The following is a 13367-nucleotide window of genomic DNA, read 5'->3' on the forward strand; positions in this document are numbered from 1 at the left end:
ACATATTCTACAGCTGAAAGCTGGGTAGCTGCATTAGCTTTCTAGTTTTATTGCAAACCTCTGCTGTGGATGAAAATGGAGTTGTTTGTGTTACTAAACTAAAGACAGGATACATTTAATTGTGATGAGGAGTATATGAGGTATGTGATGTATTTTTCAGCCATTTTGTTCTAATGGTTCCTTTGAATAGGTCATTCACTGCAGGTAGAAACCACTGGCCTTACACATTTCTCTGAAGTATTTACATAAAACAGGAAACTGGAGAACCACAGTTCTATTGCAACCATTCTGTAGTGTGTTTGTAGATAATCTGATAATCTCTGCTTTTACAACAGGCAGGTAACTAAAATTATTTCAAGATGAGTCCTTAGGTGCAGCTTTAGCAAACATGTCCAGGCACACCTAAGAACACCTTGAGATGGCTGTCCAAAGTGGAGTTGTATCCTCACAGCTTTGGTTTTCTGAGAAGTGGGTTCCTTACTGAAAATGGGAAGTTGTCAGATAAAGCCTGGTGAGTACCTGATGTGTTGGGGTAGCCGTGTGTGATCTTTGCTAAGAGTTGCACTGACTGTGGGACTTTGAGGTGCCATACATGTTGAGACTATATAGAGAGATATATTTGGCCCTCACTTCAGAATTCTAGAGGGATTCTGCTTGCCTATTAATGAGCCTTCATTAGTGCTTTAATTTTAGAAAGTGATCTCTGGTTTTGCAGAGGTCTGGTACTCTCCAATGCAGTTACAGGCTTTTAGTTCAGGGAATGTAACAATTAGCCCTTAATAAGCAGCTGACCTCATTCCCTCCCTCAATCACATGCTCTGCACCCAAGAAGAAAAGATCACAAAGCCAGGAACTGAAGTTCAGGCTGTGTTAAATCAGTGATGGAAATGAAACAGTTTGGACATGAGGCAAGAAATTTGCTGCCATCCAGTTGTACTGAAAAGTCTTGGTGTGTCTGAGGTGCTGGTCTGGGGCTGGGTAAAGGCAGAGTGCCCCTGTTTGCCTGAAATCCTCAAATTTAAATCACGTATTTCATTACTAACTTTTAATTCTTTCCTACTTTGACAAGAAGTGATGGGAAAGGGACAGAATTTCTTCAAATTTTATATAGATTTGGGTAAGGGCTAAAAGGCTGAATTTACCAGAGTCTAAAAGCAGCACACATTCATGGTGTGGTTAGAAATTGCCTAAATAATGCATTTACTCCTGTCATGTGCTGGTAACACCTGAAATAGTGGCAGTGTTTCTAATTCGGATTTCCAGATCATGGGAATTCTAGAATTGTGAAACAGAGATAAAGGAGGGACTGAGGACTGCTGGCCCATATCAGTGTCCTCTGTTGAATCGAGTTGCTGCTTCTTTTTCTGCTGCTGCTGATTATAGAGAGATTTTTGATTAACCAGGACTTTTTTTTTTCCCCCTTTCAGTAACTGTCTTCCTCATTAAGCCTCTTTGTGTGGTGATTCTTCCCTCCTTGCTTTTCAGGAGCTCAGTGATGTGGAAACTGATCCATCCAGGGCAGAAGCAGGCAGGATTTCTGATTCAGCAAACCCTATTCCCTCATTTAGATCTCAGTGGTAAGAAAATCTCAAAGGCTGTGTCTGCCATTGTCATTTCAAGTTACACAAACACACCACAACCAAATATATTTAAAAACCCCAGATCTGCAGTGTCCATGGTTCTTGAATTTAGTGACCTTAGGAGGGCTTAAACTCAGTATAAACCTGTGACTTTAAACTAAATAGCCTTAGGTGGTTAAAGTGTCCTTTGGAAGCTGGCCAAGAGGAGGCAAGGATGTATAGAGGACTGGGTGTTTGGGGAGGAAATAGATAATAAATAATATAGATAGATAAATTTTGGTGCAAACAACTCAGGAAAAAAATAAAATGTTCACCTGGGTAACTTCAATGTAACAATTTCTATATTAAGGAAAGCCCTTTGGCCAGTCCATGGCTATCACTTGATGGAACAACAAAATAGAATAATCTGTTTTCACTCACTGGCTTGAGCCTTTGCTTTGCAAAGTCAGTGGCTCTGGGGTGTTGGGTGTGGGTCCCCAGTGGACATTTACTCTGTACAAACTTCCCTTTTAAAGAGCTTCCAGAGGGGCTGAGGACTTTGTGAGTTTGGAGATAAGATTCCTTTTCCTCCCATATCATCCCATCAAAACAGCCATGTGGCAAATAGAGGGATGGTTCAGGGTATTGGGAAAATCCCTGGAGCCTGATAAATTCATGTCCAAAGTCTTCTCTGTGCTTCCATGTGGGTAAAACTGTTGGGATGAAATCTTTTAGAAGACCTCTTCAGGTGCTCTGAGCTTCTCCCATTTCTCACCCACCCTCCTGGGGGTGGATGTGGGCTCTAATCATACTCAAATTCACCTCGAGGTAAAAATAGGGATATTTCCTGCCCTTTGTATTTAGAGTTTGGTGTAGTATGTCCATAATACCTCATGACTTGAGCTGTGGGGAATGGTTTCTTTGCTCTGTGCTGTCAGTGGACTCATCCATGTGATGCTTTAGAGCTGGGGGTTTGCAGGGAGAAGAGGAGGAGGAGGGGGAAGATGAAGCTGTTTATTTCAGCATCTCTTAACACATACTCTTGCACTGACTACCTCGGCAACCCACTGAGCATCACGTTCTCCTCACATGGCTGTACTCCAGCTGGGGGACTCGTTCTGCTTAAACTTGCAGATCATCCTTTAAAGAAATGTTTAAAAATAAGGTGTGAGTTGGTGTGAGTTTGCTCAGAGCTGTCTGAACGTGCAGCTGCTGGAACCAGCTGAGGAATGCACCTCACTGTGACAGCAGCACGAGCTGGGTGCTGAATAACGACTTCCTGTCATTGCTGAGCTTTACTTTTGGCACCGGTGCTGGGGACGAGAATTTCTACAGGCAGGAAAAAGGGGCAGGAGAGGAGCAGCCGGGCTGGAGCGAGTTCCACACGGGTGCGTTGGGACAACAGTGATGGTGAGCTCTGAGAAACGCTCCATTTTCCCAGGCGGGCTGAGGCTGAGAAAGGGAAGAGGTGCTCATGGGGCCGTCTCCCCCACCTGCCCTGGCCAAATGCCTGCGGTCCTGAGCTCAGGTGTCCGTGGGAAGCGCTGCCGGAGCCCTGCAGCGGGAGGGGCTGTGCTGACAGCGCCGGCGGTGTGTGCCAAGGCCCGGCTCTAAATCCGGCTGCGAGAGGAGCTGCAGCGGGAGATAAGGGAGTGCGGAGCCGGGTTCTGACAGCCCCGGGGCGAGCAGCAGAGCTCAGCCTGCCCAGCACAGCACTACCATAGTAGGAAGCAGCCACCAGCAGCTCAGCCCGATGCATTAACGCACCCTCCACCATCCTATAGAGCTGCTGGACCATGGAATTCGACCCCTGTATTTTTAAACATCACACTGTTGGTTTGAAGGGTCTCAGATGTGTCACCTCATTTGGATAATGCTGTTTGCCAGCAGGGTGCTGCTATCAGGGACTGGAGGCTAAGAGGCATTACATTTAATGTAAAACACATTCCTAAGTCGTCTCTTATTCCAAACAAAACCTAGTGTTTGGGCTTTGGAGCAGAACATTACAGGACACTTGGAAAATCCAGCTTTTACCCTGGGAGTGCTTTAGCCTTGCCTGGCAGCAGCCTTGTGAGCTCGTGGCAGAACAGCCCCTGGTTTGGGGAAGGGAGTGAGCCCAAAGCATTCCCAGCAGGATGCTCATGGTGTGGTTTGGAGCAAACACGTTTGGCTTCTCTTCCTTTTGCCTACAGAAAGGGAAGAGACGAGAAGCGACTTTAGGCTGGGGCAATTTAGATAATAGAAAAGGACAAAAAAAATATAAAGATGTAGTTGGGAAAGAATTGTTTATTTTACCGTTTCTCAGAGGGATTTTACAAACAATGGAGCATTTTAAAAAAACTGAGTGATCAAAGTACTTGACAGTGTCCCTTAAACACACACACAAGCCCCTGGACAGAGGAATCACACCAGCGAGGAGGTCAATACTGCCGAGGAGCAGCTGCATCTGCATAGTTCTAGGAGGAAAGATTGCAATGGTGTTGGTGCTAAAAAGTGTCATCCTGGCATTAAAGTAAGAGCGCGCTGCAGTGCCTACGCACGGACCTGCAGGAAACAAAGTGCATCAAATAACACGCCGAGTATGTATTGTAGAATAAATTTATTTACCTGATACAAATGAAACTAGGTGTGATGCTCCTTACTGTCAGCATGTCAATAGACAATTGATCTTATTTACAACTTCTAAAGGTCACACATGCAGCTGTGGGAACTGGCTACGTCGTCATTGCTTTTTAGATAAATGCATCACGATATTTTGTATTGCACCAACATCTGTCTTACTGCCTTAGATTTAAATAAGTTACATTACAGTGCAAAAGAGGTTGATTTGCACAGATGATAAAAAAATCCAATGTTATGAAGTGGAGGCTTACGGTTTAACATTCATCTGTAATCGTTTCCATGGGTTTATAAATAGGAGAGCATTGTACAGAAGCTGTTGGAGTAGGATGTTTGGATGATACAATACAGAGAGAGATCCGTCTACAACCCAAGGCATGCATTATCTGATATTGTACATTGTATAAACTGACATTTTACATACAGGAATATGGAAATTGGCTGACAGCTCTGCAATTCTTGTTCAAGGATAACCAAACTCTTCTCCATGCAGCACAGAAACCCAACTTCTCTGGAGAGAGTTCCGACTTGGTAAGCTATATTGCACGTTTGTACATCTGTATCATGAAGTCCTAATGGTACCACACATTTCTTCCACAGAGAACACAATGAGTTTTGTTTTTAGGGAAAGCAAAGAATCTTTACACGATACATGCAGAAGTTTTGGTAGATGTGTTGCTAAAAACACATGCACGCAACAAAACAACCTTACATTTCTGCAAAATTGTTTAGGAAGCGATTACTCCAGTATTGCTGAAAAGGAAAGAAAGAAAAGGCATCAGTTAATGAAAGGATGAATGCTAAGTATCATTATACAAGCAAGACTAAGATCAACAGTGACAGAAGAAAGAATGTTAAGTTTGGTAACTGGCTGCTCTGTCATTGAAGGGACACTCTCAGGTTACTTTGTTCTTGAAGCTCAGAATCCTCTGGATTAAGGCTCAGCTCTCTTGATTATCAGCAGAGCCAGCACTTCCTACTCGAGACTGCAGTGAAAAACAAGACACATTTAATTAGCTTTTGCCTTTCTCTGCCTGACCAGTGGTAACAGACAATTCTCACTTCTTTGGAATTTTTACTTTCAAGTTCCACACCACGCACTTGTTTTTTACAGTCGAGGCATTACGGCAAGTTTGGCCCCAAAGTGACCTAACAATGTCCCTTTTCCAAGTTAGGCAGCTTGTTCTGGGAAGCAGTAGGAAAGCTTTGAAGAAGTCATTAAACTACACGGATTAACATGTAGGCAAAGGGTAGAGTACAACATCCTAAAGCTCCTGCTGTACTTCACCCCTACCACAGCATAAGGTCAGCCTTGTGTCTGGAGAGACTGCTCTGAGTCCCTACAGCTCCAGGGAAGCTCTTCCAAACACTGCTTCAACACTAAAATTTGGGCTCTCCTGCTAAGATTTGAAAATGCATATTAATGCAATTAAGGATGTAATTAGCAGAGATTAGGGAAACAGTTAATGGTTAGAAGTGCAAAAAAGTAAACAAGACAGGTGCAAGAGACAGACGACTCTGTATTGGTTTTACCTCCCTTCATGTCAGCAAATCCAGCCCCCTTTGGGCTGTGTACCATGAACTCTGGGCTCGAGCTGTGTTCTCGGGCCGGCACTGCTGTACTGCATTCTATCATCAGATTAAAAACTCAGTTTCGTACCAGGAACCTCCCCAACAGCCTCTCTACCAACACAAGCCTCGGAGCACTTTGACAGACAGGTAGAAATGTTTTTCTGCAGCCTCTTTCATACTCATTTTTTTGCAATAATGTTTTGGGAAACCAAGTATGAACTATTTTTATTGCTCAGATGCCAGCAAGAAGGAGCAGCTCATTGTGTAGCTCGGCACTTTGGATGGCTCACACGTGAAAGCAGAGAGCCCCAAGGCACTGCAAAGACAAAAGCTCCTGTCTAAAAATTCAATGCATGACTGCAGCTGCCTGAGCATCCTCCTTGCTACAGAACACGGGATTCAGGAGGAGCTGCTCTCATTCCAAATCCCACTGGGTTCCCAGCACAAGCCAATATCCTTCCTGGTGTTCCCAGCATAAGGCAGCATCAATCCCATGATTGATCCTGGTCTTACACACCCCTCTCACACTGGAGAATAAGCAGTGATGTGTGAGGGCACCAAGGAATCCAGAAAACAGCAGAGATGAAAAAGCTCGGTGAGATGGGAGCAAAGAGAAACAAAAAATATGAAGTTATTTTTAAGAATGGAATGGGAGATCAAGCCTGGGGAATTCTGAGTTAGTACTGCTTGACTAAGGGCTGCTGTTACCTTCTCTGGGCTAACATGGTTCAGTAGGAGTTACCTTCAACCCCAGCACTGGGGAAGTTGGAGAGGAAGTATTTGGGACCAAAGAAATTAAATGAGATGTTGGTAAATGAGTCTGTCCTGAAAAGTCCTCCCTTCCTGGCTTCTCCAGCTGAAAGGACTGAGGCTGAAGGATGACAGATCTATACAGCTCAGGATAAACACTTTAGTTCAGACATTTCCTGCAGAAATTACAAACTTTGCACTGCAGTTCTGTACTTTCTAGACCAGAAAAGCCCTCAGCTGCCTCATGCTCCTCCTGCAGCCTCCCCCAGCCTGCTCAGCTGCCAGGGCTGAAGCCCAGACCCAGCACTCCAGCTCCAGGACCACAAAGACGTGATTCCAGGGCAGGATGCTTCACTGCCCAGGAGGAAGCTCATGGTAGGTCTGAACATTTGGTCAATCCCAACCAGGCAAGAGTGGGATTTACCACACTTGGAAAACAGAAGTCCTGAAAGCACAGCACAGCTGCCATCAAACCCGAGACCAGCAAGCGCTGATCTTGGGGAAGCCTATTGCTCCATTTCTGCAGGAAAACTTGGACAAGACTGGGAGAAATAGAAGAAAAACAGGGCAGATGAAGATTGCTTGGGCTCTGTAGGAGCACCTTATAAAACCTGACTGTTCCTGTAAGCTCAGGAGCCTGTAAGGGATGGAGCTCACTCCATCTGCCCACCACTCATCCAGCTTTCAAGGCAAACTCCAAGGAACACAAGGCCCTACCCCAAGTGCCTCTGAGACTGCGGCATGAACGAGCTCTCAGATGTCTGTGGAAATCCATGACAAGCAGCAAGATTCATCTTCAACACTGACAGATCCAACAGAGAAGGTGTTGAAGACTGAATTCTACTTATCTACAGTCATTCACCCCTTCAGCTCCTTAAGAGAGGGGAAAAGGGGGTGTATAGCAGGATTATTTGGCATAAAAGACACGAACAAGAAGCAAATTATTCATGGTGGCAGCCAGACACGTGGCTTTAAAAAGGCCACCACGTGGTGCTCTGAGGTTCAGCAGAACCTGTGTTCAAGGATTCAGTGGGTTCCTGCCCTGGAAACATCTGTCAATAGCAGTGGGAGCACACAGAACTAAGCTGCTAATTTGTTTCCAGCAAGTAACATACTGGTACATACTTTGATCTCAAGGAATCCTCCATCACAGGAACTATTATTTTTTGTTTCAAGAAACAGGGACGAGTCTCATGCGGCCCCTTTGTTATTGATACAGCAAATGGCCAGCACAGGCCAGTGGTTTTGTGGAATGCAAAACCTTAGCTTGGCTCTTCCACACTAAAAAAGGGCATTCAAGGAGATTTGAATGCTCACAGTTTGGCAACACACCTACTACATCATCAGGTCAGCTCCTCTGAGCCACTTCAGCATCAACTCAAACAAGTCAAAGTCTCTATAAACAAAGTATCACAATGCAGTGGAATTTCTGATAGAGCCTCTGTGTTCTGAGGGAGCATCTCTCCACTTGAGAGCTTAAACCTTGAGAATTATGTGTGCTCGCTGGATTCCAGCTGGCACCAAGAGAACATAGCCTGGAACTATCCTTCCCGTCTAAGAGGGATCACAAAGCTCCTTGAATTTGGTTACTAAAGCAGACTGAGCCAGCACAAGATAACAGCACCTGCTGCTCTACAGACACAGTGACCCCAGGGCAAGTTTCAAAGACTGCCCTGTTAAAGTGAGACTGTTCTTTTGCCTTCTCAGATGGCAAATAACAAATAATGAGCTGTTTTTGCCAGGAGCAGCACCTGCCCTTCGAGCACTGCAGGTACCAGGGACAAGGGAAGGGTGCTCAGCTCTGAAGGGCAGCCCCTACTTCAGAGCAGGGAAAAGCTTTGGAGTAAACCAGCACCTGACCACGAGTACCAGAGAGTTTTGGACACTAAACATTCACGGTAACAGCTGTCAGGGTCTTAAGTTACAGATTTGTCTGATTTTATCTCAAACTTAAGACCAAAAGCTATAAGACCTTGGGGCACTAAGGCTCCCAGGTGTCATAAAACAAGACCCTAAAGTACACTAAACCAAAAGCAAGTGCTTTGCCTTTGGAATCAGCAATTTGAGCTTCAGACCACAAAACAAGAGTCTAAAGTGGTGATAATAATGTAGCACAGCAGAGTTTGACAAAACACAGCATGGGAATGAAGGAAATTACTATTTATTCTTCAACATGTATACAGCATATGCTATTTTACAGCAAGTCACCACTGGCAGGGTGAAATGGAAGAAAAATACTCACTTTAGTCGATGAAAGTTGGAAGGCATTGGAGAAAAACACCACAGTTAGGACTGTTAATGACTTACACATTGTTGATACAGGACTGAATTTGAAAACATGCTTTAACATTTACCGTAATAATGAAGGTGGTTAGTGCCACATTAAAATAAAAATAGTTCTATACAATATGTTCAATTTGGTCATGTGCTATTTACAGATTTTACAAAAAACACACACGAGCTTGTTACTTCAAGTCAGGCTAACAATAGGCCAGCAGAGTAACTCCATGTATACAACTGAGCATTAGTGCCCTAAGTGTAGGAAATCCAATTTCTAGCTATGCAGTGCAAGTTATTTTTTCAGGTCTCATTGCAAATTTTGGTCTTAAAGGGGAAAAAAAAAAAAGAAGAAAGAAAAAGAAAGGATCTGACACGTGTAAAAAAGGTATTAAACTCCAACTTAAACCCCTCTTTTGAATTGAAACAGTTGTGTGTGTGTGTGTTAAAAAGGCTTTAGATTTAAGGAGACAGAAGTAGCCCTCCCTATCCCTGCATAATGGGCAACACTGGCAAAGTAAGGTCTGTTACAATAAAATACAATAGACAAATAAATAATCCTTAAAAAAAACAACCCTATGTGTGTTGAGAGTATGGAAGAACCCCAGCAGGCTGCACCTGGAATGGTATTTTCTGCACGAGCGAGATCAGGCATACCTCATACAGAAAGTGGTGTAAACAAGGACAGTCAAGAACCGAGAGTGAGGGAAGAGGGGACCGAGAAGAAATCCTGACCCAGGGAGCAGGACTCTCTACCCAGTGCAGAAAGTTCTGCTCGTGAACAAAACCTGACTTTATGACAAATTAAGTTTGGATGATCATGCAGAAGACAAACAGTTACATGCTTTTTTAGTTTTAGACAACACACATTCATTCCCTAAAATCTGCTGCCAATTTAGTTTGATAGTGTCCGCTGGCTCAAAAAAAATTTACTTTTTTTTTTTACATGATGAATAGACTATTGAACAGAACACTGTACATGCTTTTCATCTACAAAAAAATATTTGCATAAAATAGTGTTAGTTCTCTGTACATGTCAATGGACACTTTAACTGTGTATAAAAGAGGAATATATTGCCCCCACTGAAGTCAGAAAAAGCAAAAAACCAAAATCTAGATTATGAAACCTCCATCACCGGCAAATATGTTCATGTGAAAATTCAGCAGAAATAGACAGTTGCTCTAAACAATAAAAAAATTAAGTTAAACTTTTTTTTTTTCCTTTGAATGTAAAACTCGTCACCATGTCAGTCAAGACCAGAACATATCACTAAAGTTAGTGTCTGTGCTGTAAAGCCAGATAACCAGGGGCATAGTAATGAACACAAACGGCCAGGAAACTCCTTCGGTGCATGCTGACAGAGCACAGGGTTTGGTGGCAGGCCGCACACTATCATCTTTACCAGGTTCCAGGTAGTTACGGGCCACATATTTAAGTGTTTCATCCAGCAGAATGACAGGGAGGGAGATTTTCAATACCATCAGCCACTGCGTCACGTTCAGAGGCGTGATCTGGAAGATAATCTGAAAGAAAAGCCAGGGGTTACCAAGCTCCCCCTCCAGCCCTGGCCTCAAGCCTCACACAAGGTTTTGCTCTGTCTGGGAGTTCAGGGGTGGGGATAAGGAATAAGCACTTACTGGCAGTGGTTCCACATAAAGGATAAGGAAGTGGAGGGACATGGACAAGCAAATGGCCCCCACCAGCCAGATGTTCTCCCACGGGGGCATCCTCATCAGGGACTGGTTTTCTGACAGGCTGCAACAGAAACACGGCTGGTGTGTGACTGTAACACCAACAGGAAGCTCTGAGAACCACAAAGCAGCCTGGCAAGGCACGGGGATCCCAGGCAGGAAACAGCCCAGGATACAGTTTGGATGCTGCAACTTTAAACTGGCCTGGAAGTCAGCTTAGCAAAGCAGTCACCATCAGCCTCGGGTTTATTCTCGAGAGTCTCAAGTGTTCTGCTCGTTCCTGATCTAGCCTGTTCTTCTCACTATGACTCCAAAATCCTCTCCACGAGAGAGGAGAGGGAAGTGTGGACATGGCAGCCTAAGACACAATCCCCCCGAGTCTACCAGGGCCCCAAGTGCACCCACTTCTGCTGAAGTTCACAGAAAGACTTACAGAGGGTCAAGAACTTGCACCTTCTTAATGCTTGGCTCTTGATTCCATCTGCATTTATGCTGTGCTGGAGAGGAGGCTGAGATCCAGAGCAGCAGATGTAGAGCAGTATCTTTATGTAGGACTACCCCAGTGCACTTGCATTTCAAGTTTATTTGTTTTTAAATTAACTGACCTCTAAGCTATTTGAAGAAAAATACCCTTGACATTGTGCTATTTAGTGGTTTCCATTTATAATCTAATATTAATTGGCTAAACCCACACTCCCTTAGGGCAGGAAAAGCTATTTTCCATATCTTCAGCATTCTTATTTTAGTTCTCCTTGATATCACTTTATACCAACATAGGAGGGATAATCTGATTGATTAAGCTTAGATTAAAAATAATGGAAAATATTTCAGTTGCTTGTGCTTAGTAAAATACCAGACTGAATTGGCAGACTTAAAAATACACCTTATGATAAGAGATCTCAAATGTTATCTAAGAGTCACTTTGTTTGCACTACCAGAACTCGGAAGGGAAATGTGACTCACTCTTCATTAGCTGAGCTGTCCACCAAGGATCAAATTGCACAAAAAGCAGGATTTTGGACAAGCTATGCAGAGGCTTGGCTTTCCTGTTGGGACATACGAACCTGTTGAGAGCATTGCACATCTCTATGGTGACAAGCACAGAAAGAGCCATTGTCATCGGATACGGGGACTCAAACACCACACAGTCGACCCCGTAGAAGTCTGGGTTGTCCTCCTTGCACTGCAGAAAATGGCTCTGGAACAGAACAGAGTCAACTCACTTCCACAGCTTGTTACCTTTTAAAATGTAAAATAGGCAACTAGGAAAAAGCAGTGAGTATTACAGAAAGGAAAGTTACTACTGTAACTCCTAAAAGCAGTGCTTATAAACTTTCGCCTGCTTTAGAAAAATCCCCTTTAGGCTTTCACTTACAAGACAACAATTAGTCCTTCAAATTGTTAGAAGCTCAGGTATCCCAACTCTGAGCTTTCCTATCAAGACTAATTAATCATGATGAAGTTTTATAGTAACAAGTCTGAAAATGTCTAATTATACAAATTCCCGTAACCTACCAGGTTTGTACAGTCATTTCAAGTATGAAAGCAGCAAGAACCTCCCCTCTCCCCCCAAAGATATTAAACTGAACAAATACCAGCTGGTAAAAGGAAACTCTTGGACCACCATCAGCAGCAATAAACCACCAAGCAGCAGCACCCACTGTGGCAGCACCAACGTAACCTGAAAGTAAACAAAGAGCTTTTCTCAGCGCTGTGAACCGTACTCAAGACAAGACCTCGCTTGCCACACTTGAACTTCGGCCTCAAGACTTCCAGTACTGAAAAAAAATTGGTTGTAATTGATGTCTTAGTTTATTTAAGGAAAAAAAAAAGCCATTAGTACTTACATCCAATAGCCAGGTAACGGAAGAAGAGCCACCCACTGATCAGGGGCTCTTTGGGGTTGCGTGGTGGCTTATTCATGATATCAAGATCAGGAGGGTTAAAGCCCAGGGCAGTGGCAGGGAGACCATCCGTCACAAGGTTTACCCACAGCAGCTGAACAGGAATTAGAGCTTCAGGAAAACCCAGGGCAGCAGTCAAGAAGATACTACAAAGAAACCCACCAGTTACAAGCTTGTTCTTGTGCATGTCAGTAACGTTTAAGTCTAAGCCTGCAGCAGCACTTCTGTTCTCTCTTACCCACCGAAGATCACAAGCTGAATATTCACAATCAGAAAACTAAACACATACCCAAGAGCAAAGACTAACCACTGGCATGCAAGCTTTGAAGCACTGTCTTCTTCTTCTGGTAACTTCAAAAATTAGGGTTGTTTTTTCCCCACTCTACTTGTCTGTATAGGTAAATATATATATACACATGGATAAAGGCTTGCAAACCACTTTCTTCAAGACACATTTTAGCTCAAATGACTAAGCTTCATTTCCCTAGATTACTGCTAGTCCCTGCAGAAGTTTAATGAGCCTGTAACTTTCATGGCTCCAAGCCTGTGTGAATATATAGAACAGAAATAGGGGCTGCAGCAAGGGCCATATGAAGGACAGCCTTAAAGCTGACAAGAAACAAGGCAAGACAATTGCTGTGCTTTATCCCACTCTGGGAGAAAGTCTGCTTTGATGTAAGGACTGTGAGGAGACCAATATTTACATTTTGTCACCAGAAATGCATTCTGTGGTGCTGGGTCACCACTGCTCCTCCCAGAGGAACACAAGACATGTTCCTGAAATCTGAGGTTAAGCAAACATCTAAACCATGCCCATAACTACGTTATCTGAAATTCCAGATCTTGTACTATTTGATTAAGGTTTTGGTTCTCCTTCTCTAGAGAATGATTCCAATCATAGAAACAGTTGGAAAGCATTACTTACTGAGCTAGAATATTCTACATAACACAATGTGCAACTTTTGTGGCAAGCTACAATTCTTCACTAAAGACC

The 13367-nt window shown here is 43.7% G+C and overlaps 1 protein-coding gene across 2 annotated transcripts in view; it reads right to left on the bottom strand.

Annotated features, from left to right (window-relative positions):
- Positions 1-3827: 3827 nt before the first annotated feature.
- Positions 3828-13367, bottom strand: part of ATP2A2 (ATPase sarcoplasmic/endoplasmic reticulum Ca2+ transporting 2) — a 44301-nt gene continuing 34761 nt past the window's right edge. The window contains exons 16-21 of one of the 2 annotated variants that reach the window (XM_082293661.1): positions 12317-12519; positions 12065-12150; positions 11534-11667; positions 10416-10533; positions 10181-10301; positions 3828-4931 (exon numbers count right to left, since the gene is read on the bottom strand). In XM_082293661.1, coding sequence (XP_082149787.1) covers positions 4918-4931; positions 10181-10301; positions 10416-10533; positions 11534-11667; positions 12065-12150; positions 12317-12519 — 676 coding nt within the window. In that variant the 3' untranslated portion in view covers positions 3828-4917. Of the gene's footprint in view, positions 4932-7497; positions 10302-10415; positions 10534-11533; positions 11668-12064; positions 12151-12316; positions 12520-13367 lie in introns of those variants that run through there. The other variant, XM_082293660.1, reaches the window with a different exon arrangement.

This window comes from Coloeus monedula (genome assembly GCF_965178545.1).
Source record: "Coloeus monedula genome assembly, chromosome: 18".
Classification (NCBI taxonomy): Eukaryota; Metazoa; Chordata; class Aves; order Passeriformes; family Corvidae; genus Coloeus; species Coloeus monedula.